The following is a 23,263-nucleotide window of genomic DNA, read 5'->3' on the forward strand; positions in this document are numbered from 1 at the left end:
ATCTTATTAACTTGATAATACATTTGTGACATATATAATACTTTAATTTAAACACAAATGCCTACCTAAATATAAATATATATTTGCATTAATGAAAATATTCATCTCATAAAGTTAACTATTAAATAGATAATAAAAATTAAACTAATACAAACTTCAACTAGGCGTTATTACAAGTCATTTGAATTTTTCTTCGTCTAAATTACTGAAATATTAAGAAATAGTAAATAAGTAAAACAAAAGGACAATGTTTATACGATAATAACCATTTTGAAGCAAATTTCACGAGAGCCTAAATCACAAAGGTAGCATTGATAAATAAAGTCATTCTTTTGTCTTGAGCATCAAAAACAAATCGTGACAATTCTCTAGATTTTGAAAAAGATTCAGAAGCATATATCTACACCACAAGAGAAACTGTTAAGAAAAACAAATGAATTTAGACTATATCATGTTAACTTTTATATATTGGAATATTACATACTAATGTATATATTAAGCAAAAAAAATATTATTATATAATCAAAATTATTTTCCTCAAGTACTCGAGGTTATGGAATATACCGTCTTAGGATAGAACGACTTACTTCATCAGAATAGTGGTACCTCATATTTCGCTAAACTTCGAACTCACTCAACAACAATAAATCACAAAAAAAATGTAAGAAGAAGACGAGTAGAAGATTTAGAAAATGTGGTTGAAAAATGAGAGGAAGTCCCTCTATTTATAGTCAACAAAGGGTAGTATGAACAAATATTTTTCTTGTCTTAACTGAAAAGTTATGACCTTTTCGAGAAGTTACAACCCTCTGAAAAAGTCACAACTTATTGAAAAAGTCACAACTCTTTGGAAAATTCACAAGTAATTGAAAAAGTCACAACTCTTTCGAAAACTCACAACTCATTGAAAAATTACAATCCTTCGAAAAAAGTCACAACATAAGATATGGATATTATAGTAATTTAGAATTCGAGTAAGGAGTTCATGTTTTTAAGGTTATACTAGCTTCAAGCCACGCGTGTTGCATGTGTATATGTATATATAGTATACGGTGTAGTAAAATAGAATTAATAATACTACATTAGATTTCTTTATTAAATAATTATAGTTTAAAGAAAAAAGGACAAGTGTTTTTAAATGATTAATACAAATTGGCATAGAGTTACTTGTATTTTGAGATCAAAAATTATCAGATATCATTGAAACATTTCAGAATACATTCAAAGTTTAAATATGGGTTTTTAGTAGTATAATTTTTTACTTTACTAACTTTTGTAAGAAAATCTAACCAACAAAATATTTTTTGAAAATGTCATCAATAGTCTTTCCTCTTGAGGCTATGAACATAAATTATAGGCACCATTTAAATATAATATTTCACGTAAATATTCATACTTGAAATTTAGTATAGGCATGACACTAATAAGGATTACCATAAATATTTTAATATTTTATATTTATACACAATCTATTTTTTTCTTGTATTCTAATGAAAGTATTTAGTATCTTAAAGAAATTGTATCGTGATATAAAATATTAAATTTTTAAATAATAAAAATTAATAGATGAATAAAATTTAAAGTATTGTTTATAAAATATTTAATTTGATTTAAGATTATTTTATGATCATCACTATTTTCTTATCTATTTTATATAGCTAACAAGGAGTGTATCTTGTGAAATACCGTTTTCTCAAATTAAAATGAACACAAAATAACAAAAAATTCATACTTAAAAAGTATCATACTCAAAAATAAATATTTTTAAAAAAGTATATATGGAACGATACATAGCAAATGAAGAAGGAAAACAAAAATATATGATCATGTTGCATTCACTATAGTGTGTATGCCCGCGGTGTGTGCGCGCGCGTGTGTTCCATTTAATAATTTTTTTTTATATTTTATTTTACTTTTACATAATATTATTTTATTTATTTTTTACTTATTATATTACAAAATTACAAAACAGGAAGAAGGTAACAACAATATTTTTGTAAAATTAGAAAAGAAAGAAAAAAACAATTAAAGGTTTCAACCCTTCAAAAAATGTACAATATGGATTGGAAGTTTGAATATGAACATTTTGATTTGATTTAATAAAAACAAAATTTGAATTTAATTTATTGTAATAGATGTTTAAATTAGTTTTTTTCTATAAAATAATCTTAACATTAAAAGTAAATTAATGTTTGCTCTTAATCATAATTTGACTCTCAAAAGTACTCTTTCAAAAAGATTAGTCAAACACAATTTGCTTATAAAAAAAATTCAAATAAATTTGTCAAAAACAGATTGCTTTCTCGCAAAAGCACTTCTCTGAAAAGCTATTTTAGAAAAGTGCTTCTGAAAATAAGCAATTTTTAGCAGCAATGTCAAACAGACTCTGATTCTAGTTAATTATTTGCTTGTGAAGCTTAAAGTTACTACTGTGCTCAAATAAGTTGCATGAATGATTCAAGTTAATTATTTGCTTGTGAAGTTTATTTGTTTGGAAAAAACTTTTGATGTCTACTGCTTGATTGGACAGAAACTTTCATTCAAATTATTTATTAAAATGTAATATAAATTTATTTCTTCTCTTCAAATTATACATGTACAACATACCTGTCAAGAAACTAGTAATTTTTTAAATCGATTTATTTGTATAGTAAATTTGGTTCGATTTTTTTGTTATTTTTTCGCTTAAAACCAAGACCAAACATGCATATGTTGATTTCTAAAATTACAACCAATTAAAAAAAGTACCCTTTTTTCCTTCAATTTGATTCAACTTCACCTGTACCCCTACATATTTGTATAGAAGTTTGGGAGCTTTTTCTGAAAAGAAAAAAAAACACATTTAATTGCAGCTACCCTACTTTTTGGAGTTACAAGAGTTTCCACACTGAATACATTTACCTAATAAAAAGCTGAAGAAAGTTGAGCTGCTGGGTACATTCTCTTAATGGCAACATGAGCACAAAATTCGTTTGAACTCAATCCGCATTCCAGTTTCACTGCTGGTGGATACAGTATACATTGGGATTGAAACGTATAGCACACTCATTCTCATCCTATTACATTGTACATAATTAAATCTGCTGCTAAGCAGCACAGAGGTATAAAAAGTCGAATACAGATTGAAAACCATCCTAGAAATATGAGGTAACCTAGGCTGCACCACAAGTAGGAAGTAGAATGCACAAAAAAAAAGAGCAGTAAGGACCTCCATTCAATAGCTGCAACTGCAGAAAAGCAAAAAGAACCAACACCGGTGCACGAACTTAACCCCCTTCCTCGATACTTGTCAGTGATATGTTTGGCAAAAATGACTATTCTTCACATTTAAGCTCCTTGCTAATATGACTATTATACTAAAGACATTGAACCAAGGATGAGCTACCAAGCCCCTATGAGATTATGGTTCACAAACTGACAACTCTAACCTGATTTTGGTTTCCTCTGTAAAAATGACCGTCTTGATGAAAGAGGAACTACAATCTCAAAGACATTCTGGAGCACTCCTCTATCGTAAATGTTATTCTTCACAACCTCCACTTCTTCAAGAGGGGACCTTTGGAAGAAGGCTTTCCATTTGCTCACAGGGTGCTTCTTTTCATGGTTCAATTCACCCAAACTTGCTTTGAGTGCTGCTGCACTTGCCTTTGCTTCATTAACCTTCCTCTTCCAGCTTAAGTACTCTTTCCATTTGAAAGTCTGCAGTTCACATGAGCACATTTAGCTTTAGATGAGAGCTAAGAGCAAACTGTTATTTCAACTTCTAAAATTTAATAGTTAAGCTGAACCAATAAGGTATATGATTATGATATACTAATGCACTTCTACGATTAGGACGTTCTAATGAGTTTTTTATCACTATCCTGTGTCCCTTCTTATTTACTTTACTTTTTCTTTGCGTAGTCAAATTTTAAAAAAAAATAAAAAAAGGAAATTCTGTCACCCTAAAAGAGAATGCTGCAAGCTTCTATCCCAAGACTTCTTAGCAAAAGAATCCAAAATGAATTAACTCCAAGTTAAATATTTTAGTCGATCCAAATATTGTTATACAAACCTGATCACACTTGTAAGTGTAGATGTTTTTTTCTTCTTTGTCAAAATATTTTGACGTCTAATCATCTCCAACTGGCCCAAATTTTCTTCAATGATAGATACAAAAGGCATTTTTCATTTTAGCGTAAAGCAGCGCTCTCTTGGCAGAGTTTTAGGCGGCACTAAAGGTCCAAGAAAGTAATGTAATAGTAACAAATTACAAGTGTTCTATTATTAGACATGTGAGTTCCATAAGCTCACTTCCAAAGGAAATGCAGGTACTACAAAGGAGAAAAAATGCCATATCACACAGCTAAACCACAACCATCAATAAGATACTAGAAATATGTATTGAACTGAACTAAATAGAAAATGACTACCTCATTTGTTGTGGTATTTGTGACACACAGTTTGGTGTGGTATGCAAGGAAACCAGCCAGTAGCATAGAAATTATAGCCAGAAATACCATGATAAGTATTTGAGTGTTGTATGAATCCAATAACCACTGAGCCAAAGCAGAAATCATCATTACGAAACAAACCATAAGCACAAATACAAATATAAATGTATTAAGAGAGCTGGGAAGGGAGATAAATCTTATTTTTGAGAAAACAAGAAAAAGGTGCAAGCATCCTTAGTTGGATCATATGAGTCTTTTTTGGCAAAATTCAAATTTCCAGGGGCGTCTGCAGGGGGGGCAATTGATGGTCTGTGATGAACCATGCCCCCTTGCAAGTGATGAACCGTTGTTGGAAAAAGACATTGAAGACAGCTTCATTATGGGTACAATCAAATGTGCTCAAACACAGCAGGTTCTTTTGAGGTGCATTTGAGAGATGCGATAAGGTTGCCTTCGAGCTTCTTATGAAGATTGATCAAAAGAGGATGCTGACTTAAGGAGATGCTGAAAAAAACATTACTGGAACAGTTCAGAAAAAAGTTAGAAATTTAGTTTTTCGTATGAATTCCAAGGATGGTGACCGAGGAACAGGGGGAGGATAATAATGGCTTCTTGTCAACGAAGATCAAGATATTTACTAGGAATGTCAGGGGGGTGAACAATTTGAATAAAAGGAGAATTGTCAGAAGTTTAATACAGCAATGGGGGGTGGATGTCAATATCATATATTGGAGGGGACAGATTCACATCTGATAAAACAACTCTGTTTCAATAGATGGCTGGGTGAGTTACATCTAGTTGCTGTAGGGAGTACCCAGGGATAGTAATAATGTGAGATAGGAGATATTGGAAGGGTGAGCTGGTGGATGTGGCAGGGCAATTGATCACCTGAAAGTTCGAAGTTGTTAATCAGAATCTAAACTGGTTTCTAGGTTCATTTTATGCTAACTGCAACAAAGTGAAGAAAAGAACTATGGAGGGATCTTTTAAGGTGCATCTGTACAGGACCCTGGGTGATTTGTGGTTGACTTCAATGTCAAAAGATACCTCTCAAAGAGATCATCAGGTCACAGACTTACAGGAGCTATGTCTGAATTTTCTGATTGGATCAATGATATGGAGTAATTTGATCCCTCTTTATTTGGAGGATCCTTTTCCTGGAGAAGAGGGGAATACCATTTGACTGCTTCTAGATCGAACAGATTCCTATACACTCATCAATGGGATGAAGTCTTCATACAGATAAGGCAAAGTACCCTTCCAAGGCTCGTGAGACCTCAATCCCATTATGCTAACCTGTTGTGAGTTAAATTTGAGGAAATTTTACTTCAATTTTGAGAAATGGTGGATGCAAATCGAGGGGGCTTTCTGGACAAGGTAAGGAAATGGTGGTCTTGTTTCTCAGTTAATGAGACCCCAGCCATTATTCTACCCTCAAAACTGAAATTGTTAAAAGAGAAGTTGAAGTAATGGGGACTGGAAAATAGGGTGGACTGGAGACAGAGAATGAAGGATGTTCTGAATCAGTTAGCTAGTCTGAGGAAATTCAGGAGAGAACTCTCATCGAAGATAAACTATAACAAAGAGTCCAACTTTCTAAGATATATTAGGATATGTCCGGAAATGTAAAATAGTTTGGAGGCAGAGGTCTAGGATTCAATGGCTTAAGCAGGGGACAAGAACACCGAATATTTCCACAGAATGGCCACAGCACACAAAGGATACAATATCGACAGGTTGGAAACAAAAGGAGAGATGACTCATCCTGAAGAGATAAGAAGGGAAATTGTCAGTTTCTATCAATTATTGTATAAACTATAAAGAAACAGAATAATGGAGGAGGACAGAACTCAACCTACATGGATCTGGTAATATCAACTCAGAGGAGAAAGTTTGGAGTTAATGACAATTTGAGGAAGTGGAGGTATTGTAGGGAATCAAGTTACGTGCAAGTCACAAGGCCCCTGGTCCTGATGGGTTCCCCATGAGTTTCTAACAGAATTTCAGGGCATTACTCAAGGAAGATATAATGAGCACCATCAAATGTTTCTATGATAAACAAGTTTTTGAGAAAAGCTTGAATGCTACATATGTTGCTCTCATCCCAAAAAAGACAAGTTGAACTCAGGGATTACAGACCTACAAGATAATAGCTAAGCTTTTGGTTGAAAGCCTGTCGAGAGTGATTAACAAATTGGTCGACAAATACCAAATGACTTTCATAAAAGGTAGACAGATCATGGATGTTGCCCTCATAACCAGTGAGTTCATGGATACTAGAATTAAAGGGAATACCCCTGGGCCATGGCGTCATGTAAACTAGATACTGAGAAGGCTTATGACCATGTCAATTGGGACTTCCTTCTCAATATTCTTCATCAGATGGGCTTTGGTGAGAGATGGTTTGAAATGGATAAGAGCCTGCACTAAAACTGCCATGTATTCTATTTTGATAAATGAGGAATCTGCTGGCTTTTTCCTCTCAGAGAGAGACCTTAGACAGGGAGATCCCTTATCTCCATTCCTATTCATCTTAGCCATGGAAGGCTTTGACAGCATGATGAGAATGTCCATTCAGAATACCTTGCTGAAGGGTTTTAAAATAGGCAGTCACTCAGGGGTGGATATGCAAATATGTCATTTACGCTGATTATACATTCATTTTTTGTAAAGCCAAGGATTAACTACTCAAGACTATCAAGATACATTTAGTGTTTTTGAGGCAGTTTCTGGGTTGTCTGTAAATTGGACGAAAAGTTGTGTTTATCCTTTTAAAGAAGTGCCCCGGATACGGAGACCAGCAAAGATTTTGGGTTGTAGAATTGAGGAACTTCTAATAGTGTACCTTAGCATTCCATTGGGAACAAACACAGAGCTGGTGAGCTGGGATAGTGTCATTGCGAAAACAGAAGGAAAACTAGCATTGGAAGGCACAGTACCTTTCTTTGGGAGGAAGAACCATCCTGATAAATTGTCCTAGACTTTTTGCCAACCTATCACATCTCTCTTCCCTATGCCTGAAAAGGTTGAAAAAATAATAGACAAGCTAAGGAGGGATTTCATATGGCTGGGCAATAAAGAGGTTAAAAGCATGAATTTGGTCTAATGGAGAACTGCACAACTGAGTAGAAGTTTTGGTGGTCTTGGTATCAGAAACCAGGGGTTACAACGCAAATATCTACTAACCAAGTGGTGATATGGAGATTTGGCGATAAGGATCAACCCTGTGGAGAGAAGTGATTGTCAGCAATTATGGGCAGAATAGACATTGATGCTCCAATACAGTCAATAGTAACTATGGTGTCTCGGTCTGGAGAACAACTAGGAACTTGTGGAACCAGTTGGTCAGAGATATTACTTTCAAGGTGGGCAATGGTAGCAAGATTCAGTTCTGGAAAGAGCTCTGTATGGGTCAGAAGATTCAAGGTGGGCAATGGCAAATGAAATATGGTCTCCTCAAGGATGGAATCTGAGTTTTAGAAGACACTTGAATGATTGGTCAATGAGAGTAGTTGGTATATTGCAGGATCTTAATAGCTTCAAGGGCACAAACATGAAAGCAGATTTAGTAAGATGGAAACACAACAGTTATGGAAGCTTTCAGTTAACAGGCTATACAGTAGCAAAGTGCAGGAAGTACCAGGGAGAATAGATGGCCCTAGGGGGAAGATTTGGAAGAACAACATACTAGTTAAGGTAAGATGTTCTACCTAGCTGGTGGCCAGAAGGGCCTGTCTCACGCATGAAAAGCTCTAAAGGAGAAGTTTTCAGATGGCCTCATAATGCTCTCTATGTAATTAAACTAATAGTGATTTGTTCTTACACTGTAAAGTTACTTCTCAGCTATAGTCTCTGTTCTTAGACCTGACACAAACTAGATGGACAATGTCAGAACACACAGTTAACCTGCAGAGCTGTTGGATCAGGAGAAAGGGGAGCAAAAGTCAGAAGGGAATATGATTACATCCTATAAATGGTGGTCAATATGGAGAGAAAGAAACACGAGGTGCTTTGAGATTACTGCTGAACTTGTTCAGAAAATCCACTGGAAAAGAACTTCCTATTTTTGGTGTAAAGAGGAGGGTGTGGAGGACGCATACTAGGGAGAAGGTTAGTAGGTAGTGGAAGGTGGTTGTGCTTAAAAGCTTGTTGGTGTTTGTCGTTGTGCTAGCCGTATTATTTTAGGTCTTGTTTTTAATATCAATTATCGTCTGTTGTTTACTGTGTTGCTATTATCGCATTATTTCTTTCTTGTATCCTTAGCCCTGCCTCCCTTGTTAGTCTCTATGTTTTTTTCTACACTGTTTTCTTCTTCTTTGTACTTGAATTTTTTGACAACGGCAACAGTTTTGTGTATTAATCTTCAGCACTATAGGCTGGGGTCCCAAATTTACATCATGGAGCTACATACAGTTGTGTGCTTAAAACAAAACTAAACTAGATCCTACTTCATCATACATAGGACCTAGGATATCTCTAACAGATATAGGCTCATCTACATATTCCAAACTGCACCATTGTACTTGAATTTGATGCATTTGAACCGAGGGTCTGCCGCAAACAGCCTCTCTACCTTCATGAGGTAGTGGTAAGGTTTGAGTATACTCTAACCTCCCCAAACCCCCTTGTGGCATTACACTGGGTATGTTGTTTTTGTGTAAAGAGGAGGGTATAAAGGATGCTGGACAGACTTAGAATTTATAAGATCCGTATAGTTTTTGCTGCAAAGTTTTTGTGTAGCAAGTTTTGTTCAGTTTGATTCAGTTGTAAATTTCTTTTGATGGGAGCCAACATATCCTTAATGCTGAAAAATACAACATTACTCTTAACGAATAATAGAAACAGGAAAAGTAAAAAACAGCAAAGAAAGAAAATTAAAGAATAAGAAACTAAATAATGGAAAAATATATTAAGAATAAATAATTAACTGTAATTAGTTTACAAATAAATTGAAAGATGACACATGTATAATTTGATTGGCTTAATTCTTTTTCACTTTCTTCACGCCTCTAGGAAGGTGATGACACGTTGCCACATCAGCTCTCAGTCTTTCTTTAATTTCACTTCAAACAAGGATGAGGGGGTAATAGATCGCCCATAAGGTAAAGGTGTGTAAATGACGGCTGTGATATTTTTACTTATTAGATGTACAAGTGGGGGGTTTAACTGTTTTTTCAAGAGGTCACCTATTATGGACTCTTTATATCTTTAGATGAAGAACAATCCATCCCACCAAAGAAGGTAATCTTAGTGTAGTGACCCCTAATTGGATTGTTTGGGATTCAGAAGTGGAAGATCAACTAATAGTGGTCAAATTGGCATATTACCAAACTCGAAGGCTCCATGCCTTCTTACACACATGGTCTTGGGCTCATCTCTTTCGGCTATGTGCACTTGGTAATATCCACATTCAACTATATGTCCAACATTCATGCATAAAGGTACTCCCAATGGGCAAAGACCATATCAGCAGATCTTCCATCATGTAAATAACGCATATCTTGTCTAGGCAAAAATTTGGAAATGATACCTTTATTTCCGTGTCTTCTAGCTACTTTATTGCCCACTTTGACTTCACGTTTCTGTGAAATATATTCAAGAATACATCTTGATTCAGAAAGATAAAGAGTCCAAAATTCTAACTAGGAGGGATACAAATTCCTTATCTCAATCGTCATCTCAATGTGATACAACCATTCCAATTTTAGTTGGGAAAGAACAGTGTAGTCCATCCAAACCGTCCAAAGAAGAATAAGAGGAGAGAGAAGCATCAATGGGGCGCAAAGCGCATCAGAACAGGCACGAAGAATAAGAAGTATGGAGTAGAAGCAGTCGAGCTTATTCCCTTCGCCTGCGGGGGTCCAAAGCAATGCTATCTTTCCTGGCAAAATCAAGGATTTGGGGTTTCTTGCTATGCAACAACACTAAATAAATCCATTTTGATTAGCAAATATATAAATAGAAAGACAGACCCATCCATCAATGCTATCTGATTTAGATTTAGTATCTAAAAGAGAATCTATCTCATTCAACCTTTGATTGGAATCCGTTTGAAAGGATCTCACATTTTAAAGGCAATATGATTCCAAACCTCCATTGCAAGCTCAGTCTTAAAATATAGACATAGTAAACCAGTCTAAACTCGCAGTTAGTCTTGGTCCAACTATGTCCAAGGGATGTCCTTTTGATGCTTATTCACTTTTTTTTTTCTCCTATTGCTGATGGAACTTTGGTTCCGGTAACTTCCTGAACCTTATTCATTACATCAACCCTTCTTCAACAAGGGGAAGATAGGAGGTAAAAGTAAGGTTGCGTACACATCACCCTTCATGACCCCACTTATAGAATTTAACATGATATGTTGTTGGTACATATGAAGGACTAAAATGATCACTTTTTCCAAGTAACCATTTTCAAAAAAAATGATCACTTTTTCCATATATTAAGGACTATTTCGACTACATGGTATATATGAGGGACTAAAATAGCCCAACCCAGATACATTAAAGACCATTTTGATCATTTTCACGAGAGGAGAGAATACAGTACTTTATTTGAAATTTATGAAGATAGAGTTGGAAAATAGGTTTGTAGCACTTCTCTAAATTTGGAATCCAACTCCAACTTGGATTTGGAAATTTTAGTTCATCAAACACGGATTCTAAAAAAAATAAGGTGAATTATTCCAAAAAGAAGTGAATAATTCTCATGGCCAAACAGGTTTATGGAGATGTTCCTCTCCAAATCATTCTGTCCACTTCAACGAAATGTACATGACAACAGAGCGTCATAAAGAATGTCCCTACCTCCTGGAATTCCCAGCCACAGAGGGGTCTCATCGAGGAAATCTCTGATGATGGTGACGACCTGTATCTCCCATAACTCTTGGCTGCCATGACATCCTATCCCCTTTCTACCTTAAAAACTATCGCATAAAGTTGTCTTTCTGCATTTTATCACTGCATCCATATATAGAGCCAAAACCATATTTTCTTCCCTTTCACAACGAAAAGGCAATAAATAATGAAAAGTATATTTTCTCCTTCATTATGCCTCTCCACTTACTCAACCCATAGAAGGCCTACACATTCTTTGGGAACCAACAAATTGGTTGTTGCCTTACTCACTTAATCACCTTTCTGCACATGGCCCCTTCTCTGTTAGCATATCTCTATACTCTATAGCCACTTCCCTATCAATGAGGTTGACTATCCCCACTGTTCGAATGCACGACCATTGCTGATAGGAGTTGGGAATTTCTCCCAACTAACCAAATGAAACTTCTTGTTTCCATTTATCCCATCCCACAGGAAATCCCTCATCAAATCTTAAGCCTTCTGCTCTGGGAATCAAAGTAGGATTAGAGAACAAGGAGATAAGGAAGGTTGAGATGCTTGATGGCATTGCCTTTATCAAGGACTCGCATATTATTATTAATTAATGTTTCCAAAAGAGATGAAAAATTGACAACACATACACGCACATGCAACAAGGGAAGAGATAGACATAATCAAGCAGAATCCAAAAGGTGGACCTCCACTTACCACTACAACATGTGGAGCCAAACTACTGAATGATTTCTCGATGCCATAATAAACTGCATTGACAGAGGAAGACAACTATTACTTTGGGTCTACCATGCAATTGGGCCCCAATAACATTTAAAGGAATAGTCAATGCACCAGTAAGAATATCTATAACCCGTAGTTCTTTCAGCCTGCCAGCTAGCACTAGTGCAATAGCAACTGCCCCATATACACAGAGAAGAAAATGCCTGCAGATGCATGTCCAAAATAACAGGAAAGGTAACGTAAAGAGTCTTATCAGCATGAGCATCAGTGAATAGGACAAAATCTTTTAGAGTTAAGTTGTATCTTCTGCTATTCACATACATATTTTTCACAAGCATGTGACGCGAAAACAAATGAAGGTAGTGTCAATATTTAATACATGAAAAATAAGAATTTTCTCTTACAAGGTCACATTAACCGAGCTTTTATGAAGACTTACGCCTCATATTATCTTCCTATTTGCTTAACTTGAGTTACCCCATACCTGTGATGGTGGGAGATAGCAGACAACCCGTGGAATAATCGAGGTATGCACACGCTTGTTGGACACTACCGTAATTACAAATAAAATATATAATATAAAAATAATAATAGGACAAGAACAACATTATTAACAATAACAATGACAAAGCGTTTGAATGAGTTCCTAACTAAGGACAATGCTAGTAATGGAGTTCTCTATTTTTTCATTTATTTTCTTTTTTTGTATTGGAGGGTAATTTTTTGTGCTAGAGTAAAGGTATTGTACAAATTCCAAAATTATACAAAAATTAATAAGAATCATCAGCTGTGAAATAACCAATCATTTATGCTAGTAATGGAGTCTTCAATATCTATTTTCTTTTGCATTTGGGGGAAGGGTGAATATCTGTGCTAGTAAAGGTAACCTGTGAGTTTCAAAAGGACTGCAATAATGAATATCCCCTATCAAGGGTATTTCTCACGGTGCATTGAGGGCCGGTACCATTGATAAAAGGGTGCTTCATGCCATACCTTTGATGAACTGCGCAGACCGGAAAATGGGTTCCCAAAAATAAAAAATGGAAGAGATAATCTGAAATCTCCTTTTAATCATCCAGTCACTGCTCTCCAATCAAAAGTACTTTGTAACATCAGCATGCCCAGTGTAATATCACATTTTACTCATGGTGACATCCTGATTTCTTCATTACTTCTTATAAGAGTAACATATCCTGTCCGTATTGCTTATTCCGACTTATGGATGTGTTGTGTGTATTCCCAATTATTTCTCATATGTGTTGTGCATTTTCCCAATTATTTCTCATACTTTTAACTGAAACCAACCCATTCCACGTGGTCTAAGCATCTTTTTAGTTCCACGTAGCACAAGGTTAAAACAACACAGTGGACTAGAAAACAATGGAAGAATAGTCCCCTTATTGCAACAGAAAGGCCACTGGAAGAGAGTGCTTGTGCAACGACAGAGACACTCCTTAGATAACAAACTCTTTGCTAAAATGCAAGTGGATGTGTGCAATACATGCCCACTCCCTACCCTGGCACTAGTGAAAGCACTTTGTGATAGCATCCAAGGTGGCATAACACTATCAAAGTTGATATTTTCAATAGAAAATCAAGAAGATGTTTATCATGGAAGGAAAACCCAATGACAAGCTCAAAGACTGTAGAGAAAAGTGGAAGGAAAACCTAATAACAAGCCCAAGGATTGTGGAGAAGAATGGTCTAAGTGATACACATAATTCATGGTTCTAATCCAAGCACAAGAGGAGGAAGATTTTTTAAAAAATTTAGAAAAATTGGGGGTAGGGAAAGGGGAAACAGGAAGGGATTTACAATGTGGGGAATCGAACCCTCACCAGCAAGGTGGGAGTTCAGGTAGACAACCAACTTAAATACTAAGATTTCCCAGAGGAAGACGATTGTGTCTCATAGCAAACCCCAAAAAGGTGAAAAGAAAAGCCCACCAAGGGACTGAAATTCTGCCCATAAATGGGCTGCAATTCACATCCATGGTGGCGGCAATTCAAGCTCAAAGAAGGCTGTTTAGTGGCTGAAAATCAAGCAGACGAGGAGGTTAAACTCACGTGAGCTTCAAGCCTAAAAGGGGCAGCATAGCGGCATAGCCGTGTATTTCTTTGTAGTATTTGGCAACTTTTCATTATTTTTTATTAGTTAGTTTTGGATGTACTTTTACAAAGTTTCCTAGTTAGGGTTTTCGATGTATTATTTCAATAGAAGTAGCATTTGAATCTCATGCTACTTGGGGATAGGTTTTTCCTGTATATAGGGATGAATTTTGTTATTTTCAAAAGACATGATTAATACTTTTGAGAGGATTCTTTTCTTGGAAATTAATGTGGGGAGACTATGGATTTATCTTATTATTTAACAGGTAAGACTAATTGTCTTAATTCTCAACTTGATGTCTTTAGTTTCCATTAAAGTAAAAGAAGGTAACTAGTCTTATACTAATTGTTGTCTCTATTTTCTTCGAAATAGAGGTCTAGAACCACTTTTGATCTAAGTTCTTGATTGACTCTATTAGTATCATAATAAGTTTTAATCTGCTAATTGTAAATACTAAGATCTATTAGGGTTCTTAGCACTTCATCTTAGAAATTTGGGGATTTTATTCTTGATTTCACATATCATTGATTTGTTGTGTTTAATCTTTGTATTTTCGCTTCTGCATTATTTTCTTGTATATTCAAGTAAAAAAAACAATTTTTAGTGTAAAATATAAGATCTTTGGAAGAAAGACCAATAAGTAGTCATTTGCTCACCAGAAAAGAAAAGCCATAAAGTATCTGCTGTTTTTCTCACCTATGCAATTATTCTGTCATATTGGAGAAACAGAATGAAAATTCATTAGGACATATACAGTGATATGTGCTGATAGAGAGTCAACATGTATGCATATGAGAGATAGAAAAGAATACAAAAAGGAAAAAATACAAACCATCCATCCACAATGATGATCAAATCTAGCAACACAGCGATCACAAATGCTGCAGTGCTTTGACCTAGCAGGTCTGAGCAAGAAGTAGAAACAAAATTTGATTATCTAGTGAGGTAAACTGGAGCTTTAGAGGTTTTAATTGGAAGAAACACACTCACTTTGGGATCTTGCAGGTAGGACATTCTTTTTCTGAGAAAATAATATTATCATAGGGATAAGCAGAAAGATAGTGTGAAACATTCACAGCATTCACAGTTCCTGGGTCAGAAAAGCTAGTCAATAGAAAGAGGAGAATACCCCCACCAACTGCCAACAAGCTTATGTACCTGCAATTTTATGTAATTTCTAGAAAAATTCACGTACATATACCACCAAAATCAACAATCAAGTGACAAATGAACTGATACATATGAGAACGTTTCAAAGCACAGGGATTCTATAACACCTGTGCACTTCACCTAGGTAATGCCCAGGAATGTACTTAAAGGATGACTGCACAATAAAGTAGTAAATGGCTCCAATTATTCCCAAATATATGACCTGCGTTTAGTAACAGACAATTTTCAAATAAAGTTTCTATATTCATACAGGGCATGAAAATAGAGGAGACGCAGACAAAATCAAAGAATGAAAACTAAACGAACAAAGGAACTCCCATTGAATCTTTTACAAACTAGTTCCATTTCCAAGTCCCAAAGACAAACTAAATATTGTAATTGTCATCACAAGATTCATTTTCACCATCTATAATTGAGTTTCGGATAATAAAAGCAACTTTTGTATATGAATGGCACAAAATGGGATCTACTTTTCAAATTCTTAGAGCACTTCACATCATCTAGTGCAATACAAGTAATAAATCGAAGTTGTGGTTCCACATTTTTCCTACTGAATGCGTCAATAGAAGTGTACTATTATTTGATAAATATTAGGTCAATTATTATATTGCTCAAGTTGAGCTAACTCCCCAAAATATTCAAAGTTGCTACACTATCAAATTAAGCAAAAAAGTTGTGAAATCTTGACATCATCATTTTCACCATTATTGTACAGCATAGAATGTGATGAAGCAGTAACTGATTTGAAGTTGAAATAAGGTGAATTGAGAACCTGGAGAGTAGGATTAGGACGATCACAACAATAGTACTCAACACAGAAGAGTGCATTGGAACCTTTTTGACCAAACATAGCACCCACAAAGCGGCTGAAAATCCAAAATTTGGGCAAAATCCCATTTTAAATACTTGTCAAAAATTACGAAAACGGATTATATGCATTAACATGTAAATAAATGAATACCGGAAATAATCACAGGCACCAAAAGTGAGAAAAAAATGGATTTTTTGAATGAAAGTGCCTTCGAAAATAGGCCATTGGCCGCAGAGGAAAGAAATCAACACTAGCAGTGTCACCAGGCCATGGATTACAAGAAGCCATTCCACCTCCATCTCAATTGAGCCTCAAATTAGTTATGCGAATGGGAGCAGATCGTTGTAGACTTCTCCATTATTTCTTTGATTATGACTTCTAAAATTTTATATTATTTTTATAAAATCATCTAATTCAACACCAAATGTTATATTTAAATATAGGGTTTTCTGTTTTTCCAAACAACTCATTTTCTATTTTAGTTTCTAAAGAGAAATCATTTTTCTCTTCTTAATATTATCTTATTATTTTTATTTCTATTATAAATAATTTGTATTATAGTGAATGTCTAATTATATGGAGTCCTAGTAAGATATGGTTAAAAATCCTATTTGGGGACCAAGTAAGATTTTTCCTATAAATAAAGGATTTTCTTTCATTGTAAATAATAAGATCGGTGAAGGATCTATGAATCCTGAATATACTATGAATAAGAGATCTTTTCTCTTTGATCTATTTTTGTATTTTAAATTTATATAGTTTCATAACACGTTATCAGCGCGATTGTTCTATTCTTAAAGAATTGTGATAGAAGACGAGAAAAGTGCAAAAGAGATATTGCATTATGCAAAAAGGTTGCAATAAGGTTTTTATATCTTCAAAGTATGATTTATCTTTATTTTATAATTATTTATGTAACAGATCTGGAGGTATCATCTAACGTAAGTATTTAAAGAGACTTGTTGACTTTTTATACATTTAATTTTAATCGATTGGGAAGAAAATTTCTTAATTTATTTTAATAATTGAATAAGCACAATTTAGTGAAAGGTATGTTTTCAACCTTTACATGAGGTATGTGATCTATTAAGCTATATTTGTTAACTACTAATATTGATTATAATAAATCAATAATCTCAATTTTGTGTGTACTTATAATGTACGATCATATTGATGATCATCAAAAGTGGTAAAATTGCAATTATATTGAAGGTTTGAGGTTGAACCTCATTATGGGTAAGACGATAAATTTAAGTTTTATCGCACCAGAAAAATACGACGATGGATTTATGTTCAATCGCGAAAAGAGGGTAAGACATTGGGTTAAAGTCCTGATGCACCATGATGATACGACATTGGGTTCAAGATCCATCGATTTATGACCTAAAACACTTTTATATGGATAAGACATTTAATGCGAGTCTAAATGCAACATATTGATAATATAATAATGACTAAAGAAAAACTAATGTGTTTTTGATGAGAAGTCATGAAATTTACTGAATTTTACTCCATTACAAAAGTGAATGTTGTATTAGTGCATAATATGTCTAAAAGAAGACAAGTGATTGAATAATGCACATAAATATGAAATGAGGTACTAGCTATCATAATTTGAAAAGCTCACATGTTTGTGTTTCATTCATGAAGAATGAGAACTTCTGATAAATGCTAAAATATGGATTCATTCTCTAAAAGGAATGAGGTGTAAGCTACCATGCTAGGCATGATAAAGATTTCGACCTTGGTCAATGATGTGGTATCACCAAGAATGTCTCTAAGAAGACATGTATTATAGAAAAGTTCATGTTTTGTCTTTGGGCTTGTATTGGACAAAAATTAATGTAACTGAGGCACATTCTATGGTAAATAAGAAGTTTACTAATTTCAGTACTTTCTTAGTTTGACACGGTTGTCTAGGACATTGTTAGTCTATAATGTTTAGACGAAGTATGAAAAATTAAACTGGACTTTCATAGAAGAAACAAAACATTCTTTTAAATGGTGAATTTTCTTATACTACTTGTTAGCAAGGCAAGCTAATAGTAAGACCACCATAAAAGAAGTTGAGATTGAATCTCTTGCGTTCTAGGAACGTATACAAATATTTGTGCACTTATTCATACACCTAGTGGAATGTTTAGATACTTAATGGTCCTAATAGATGTTTCTTCTATATGGTCTCATGTGTGCTTATTATTATCTCGCAACTTGATGTTTGCAAAAATGTTGGCACAAATAATATGTTTACTTGCATAATTTTCTTCAGATTAGTTCATTCAATGATGAGATCACGACTCACCTAACGGGTAAAGTAATTGAGAAGAAATAAATCTGAAAATTACTCTTGGAGTAATAAAATTAATAATTTACTCATGTAATAATAAATCAGAAATTTACTAAAGCAAAAGGCACATGACGTAGTAAACTTGGAGTTTACAAGTACTAATAATTTTATTAGTTGGCATGACTAATTTGGTCATCCCAAAGATGTGCATACTGAGTAATGGACATACATTGAAAAACTAGAAGATTCTTCAAGAATTCTTTATGTTACTTGTTCTCGTGATAAAGTTGATTAGATCAACTAAAGTTGGGACTAAATCCCTAAATTCTGAAAGGTATAAAAGGTGAATATGGGCTCATTCACCTATCATGTGTTATGATAAAAAGATGCATCAATAAGATAATCACATGTGCGTTTGTTGTCACTTGCAGTTTGACATTCGCAAAATTTTTTGTGCAAGATAATTGATCTAAAACCAAAACTTTCAGAATATGAAATCAAGATAATTCATCTTGATCATATTGATAAATATATAAGATGATGTGACATTAAATTAATCATATAGTGAATCATTGTTTATGGAAATAAAGTTTCATATGTTTATCTGAAATATGATATTACATACAAAGATAATTGTATGAATCAAACCAATAAGTTATGATCAATTTTTCTGTTAATTGGTTTATGGTCAGGGACCAAATAGTTTTCATCTGGTAATTTTGATGTGCAATATATGATTAATGAATATACTATGATGCACAAAGATAGATTCTCCAAAAGATTGAGATATATGTTAGGTTGTCTAACATAAGGGGGAGATTAGAAGCAACACAAAAGTTGTAAATACTCCTATTGAACGTCCCTTGAAGATAGAGTCTACAACATGCATGAAGCATGATAGACTAATCAATTCTAAATAAAAATAATCTTTGAAAAAGAGAGAGGATCAAAGAATCAAAATGATCATAATAAGAAGATAATGTGCTCTTGGGGAGTCTACGACATAACACTTTATGAACCTCATGAGAGGGGTAGCTACCTAAAAATAATGAAGTGATGAGATCTCAATTAGTTTTGTCGTATTGTGAATCGATACAAAATGGTATATCATTGACGATATCTTTGATATAATAGCGCACAATATTGTAAAAGATTATGAGGATATGAATTCTACATCTATTGAAGCATGCTTGTGTAGAAATAATTATCAAGTGAAAAGTGAAATGATGCATCTTGGTAAGCGTAAAACTTATTTGACTTGCAATCTAGGTACTAGAAGATGTCATACATCTATATTGAATGTTGTTACTTGACAAAACTGATATGAAAATATTCAATGGGTTCAAAATCTAAAGCATATACAAGTTTTTGGAAAACTTGTTATCATCCTCATAAGGATTAAATAGATTCAAAATGCATTGAGCATATACAAGTATTATTATGCAAGTTGATGACTAGAATTGAAGCTCTTGGCAACGGATTATTTGCTTAAAGAAGTTAAAGTAAGGAACTTGGAGAAATCTTTGACCCTAAAAGGAAGATTCATAAAAGGAGATAGAAGAAATCATATCTCGTCAAGGTTTTTCTACACTCATGGGCTCCCAAGAATGGTGATATCAACATGCATGATGTCTGTTCAAATAATATTATTGTTGATTTATTCACCAAGTCTCTACCAACTACAACTTTCAAGAAGATGGTGCACAAGCTTGAAAAACGAAGATTCTAGTCTCTGAATTGATATTCTCATAGGGGGAATTAATACTCGATGTACTCTTTTTTCTCCACAAGGTTTTGTTCCATTGGGTTTTCCTTGTAAGGTTTTTAATGAGGCATCCATAATGGGTATTGTTAGATATATGTACTATTTTTTCTTTACTAGATTTTTTTCCTACTGGTTTTATCTAGTAAGGTTTTAACGAGGCACATAATCTACCGACATTCAAGGGAGAGTGTTATAAACAATTTGTATTATAGTGAATGTCTAATTATGTGGAGTCCTAATAGAATATGGTTAGGAATCCTACTTGGGGACCAAGTAAGGTTTTCTCTATAAACAAAGGGTTTTCCTTCATTGTAAATAAGATCGGCGAAAGATCTATGAATCCTAAATATACTATGAATAAGAGATCTTTTCTCTTTGCTCTACTTTCTTCTTCTAAATTTATATAGTTTCATAACAATTTCATTCTTTTTTTGATATTCTCTTATTTGATAATATAAATTATTTCTTTTTTCCAATAACTACTCTATATAATTTCATGTGATAAATTTTTTTAATTTAATATAAAAATTATATTTTATTCTAAATTTTTAAATAACATAAATTGCAAGAATATTATATGATATACAAATTAATGAACAAATTGAAATAAAAGTGAAATACAATTGCATAAACATTACTTAAACACTTAAATTTTTGAAACTATTACATTGCTCCCATAAATGCTCTATTAATACATTACAAAGTTTAAAATGTGCATTTTTATCTTTAATTTTTTTTATGTCTAATTAAAAATTTGTTCAAATAGAAGATCTTTATCTACCAATATTCCGGTCATTCGAGTTGGAGCCTATAAGACATCATAAATTGGGGCAGTAAAATCATGTTCATCCTCAACTATCATGTTTTGCTGTATACTACATGTAGTCATTATATCATGTAGTACTTTCTTTCTCCAAAAAATGATGGTCCTGCAATAATTGCAAATGTGTGAATGCATGTTCAACATCTTTTCGACATAAGTTTTGTTTCATCTGGCATGATTATTATTTCATCGCAAATTAATTATTATGTTATGTATTGTATTGTATCTTGTATTTAAATTATTGTGTTATGTATAATATTGTTATATTGTATTTAAATTATCCTATTATTTGTTGTATTTTTAAAGTTGAAATTTTTATTTTATCATTTTAATTATGTGTAAAATTTAAAATATTATTATTTGAAGATGAAAGTAATATATATTCAATAATATTTTTAAAAATATATTATTACATTTAAAAATAATTGTGAATATTATATGTAAAATAGTATGTCAATTAGAAAGTAATAGAAATAATAATAAATTATTCAAAAAATGAAATAGAGAGTGTGAATTGAAGTACAAAATACTACTATTCGCATCTAAATATGAAGAATAGAGAGTGATATGAAAATGGGTTGGAGTGTTCATTTTTATTTCCAAATACAGAGAATGGAGAATAAAATAGAGGTAGGTTGGAGATGGTCCTAAACATGAGAAAATTGAACAAATGTATCAAATAAGTTTTGTTTTTTTATTTTTTGTAATACTTTGAGCAAGAAAGGGTCAAACATACTTTAAAATGTAATTAAGTTAATTTGAGATCAAATTAATATTTTCAAAAACTTTTTAATCTCTTATAAAATACAAAAAAATACTACATTTTTTAATTACGCTTATTCTAGCCAAACTATTTTTAAAAATAATAAGGATAATGCACAAGTACCCCCTTAACCTATGTCTGAAATTTCAGACACACTTATACTATACGAAGGTCATATTACCCCTCTGGACTTATTTTATTAATAATTTTCTACTCCTTTTTGGCTTATGTGGCACTATCTTGTGGTCCAACGTTAGTTGACTTTTTTTTTCAAATTAGCGTCATGTAGGCAGAAAAGGGTAGAAAATTACTTATAAAATAAGTTCAGGGAGGTAATAGGACCTTAATATAGTATAAGTGTGTCTCTGGAATTTCGGGCATAGGTTGAGGGGGTACTTGTGCATTTTCCCAAAAAATTAAGTAAAAGAAAATAAGATTCAAAAGTTGTAGTTCTTCTTGTTATAATCTCTAACGTTCTTCTCTTCTTCTTCTTCCTTAGAAAATTCGACTATCAACAAATACTCTCATTGTCCTTCATCCTCATCTCCTGTCATCACTCTTTCTTTCTGAACTAAACGATAAAGTCACTTTTTAGAAAGATTTTAGAACTTCCGAACAACAAACTCTTGATTCTAAATTTTTTTCTCGGGATAATGAACAAGAAATCATGACATTTCAACTTTTTCATTTCACAATGGTATGTCATTCTGATGTAAAGAACATATATCACTGACTACTAGGAAAATCTATATTACTTTTGCAAGTCCTTACTCCTAACATTTTTTTCATGCAAATATCATTCACTTGGTATTTATCAATATGATCATTGGCTAAACGTGTGACATATTTGGGTTATAATCATATGCAAACAACGAAAACTCATTAATTTTTTATCAAGATCATAGAAGCTCTGATGTCAATAATTTGAAGGAAAAATATTTTATTTATAAAGGAAAATGCATAAGTAACCTCCCCCTCCCCCACCCACCCCCCACCCCCAAACCCATGTCCGAAATCTCAGAGATACACTTATACTATACTAAGAATTTTATAAATAATTTTCTATCCCTTTTCTGACTACGTGACACTAGCTTGAAAAAAAATATCAACACGCGCTGAGCCTACAACATAGTGCCACATAGGCTGAAAATGAGTAAAAAATTATTTATAAAATAAATTTATGGGGTAATAGGACCTTAGTATAATATAAGTGTGTCTTTAAGATTTCGAGCCTAGGTTTCGGGGGAGGGTACTTGTGAATTTTCTCATTTATAAACTCAAAAGCTCTTGAATCTAACTTCAAGTTCTCTTTATTTCTCTATAGATTTTTTTTTTGTATATTGAAAAATAATTAGCAATATCCCCAATATAATAGTAAGAAATCAAATTAAATTTGGACTAGAAAATTTATTCCTATATGAACTAGGTAGGGACAACTACAATGTATTGTGGAAAAGTCTCTACTTAGCCCCAAATATGGGAGACCTCAATTTTTTAGTTTACTAATTAGGAGTATTCAAAATAAAATAAA

At 33.3% G+C, this 23,263-nt stretch overlaps 1 protein-coding gene across 2 annotated transcripts; it reads right to left on the reverse strand.

Annotated features, from left to right (window-relative positions):
* Positions 1–2,913: 2,913 nt before the first annotated feature.
* LOC101266540 (probable protein S-acyltransferase 17) lies at positions 2,914–16,545 on the reverse strand. 2 transcript variants are annotated; one of them, XM_004244851.5, is made up of 10 exons: positions 16,245–16,545; positions 16,056–16,149; positions 15,391–15,485; positions 15,104–15,271; positions 14,946–15,018; positions 14,770–14,822; positions 12,116–12,207; positions 11,978–12,030; positions 4,413–4,538; positions 2,914–3,699 (listed from the first exon to the last, which is right to left on the reverse strand). In XM_004244851.5, the coding sequence occupies exons 1-10, from the start codon at positions 16,391–16,393 to the stop codon at positions 3,424–3,426; spliced, it is 1,179 nt and encodes a 392-aa protein (XP_004244899.1). In that variant the 5' UTR covers positions 16,394–16,545; the 3' UTR covers positions 2,914–3,423. The 2 variants fall into 2 exon arrangements, with proteins under 2 accessions (XP_004244899.1, XP_010324831.1); XM_010326529.4 differs by lacking the exon at positions 4,413–4,538 and having other exon boundaries at positions 16,245–16,513.
* Positions 16,546–23,263: the final 6,718 nt, after the last annotated feature.

The sequence above is a fragment of the Solanum lycopersicum genome, chromosome 8, assembly GCF_036512215.1.
Source record: "Solanum lycopersicum chromosome 8, SLM_r2.1".
NCBI classification, from domain to species: domain Eukaryota; kingdom Viridiplantae; phylum Streptophyta; class Magnoliopsida; order Solanales; family Solanaceae; genus Solanum; species Solanum lycopersicum.

Coding starts and splice junctions, on each gene's coding strand:
- LOC101266540 (XM_004244851.5), bottom strand. CDS start 16,393: ATGGAGGTGGAATGGCTTCTTGTAATCCATGGCCTGGTGACACTGCTA. Junction 15,019..15,103: donor CCTACCTGCAAGATCCCAAA/GTGAGTGTGTTT, acceptor CTTCTTGCTCAG/ACCTGCTAGGTCAAAGCACT. Junction 12,031..12,115: donor GGTTATAGATATTCTTACTG/GTGCATTGACTA, acceptor CTGTCAATGCAG/TTTATTATGGCATCGAGAAA.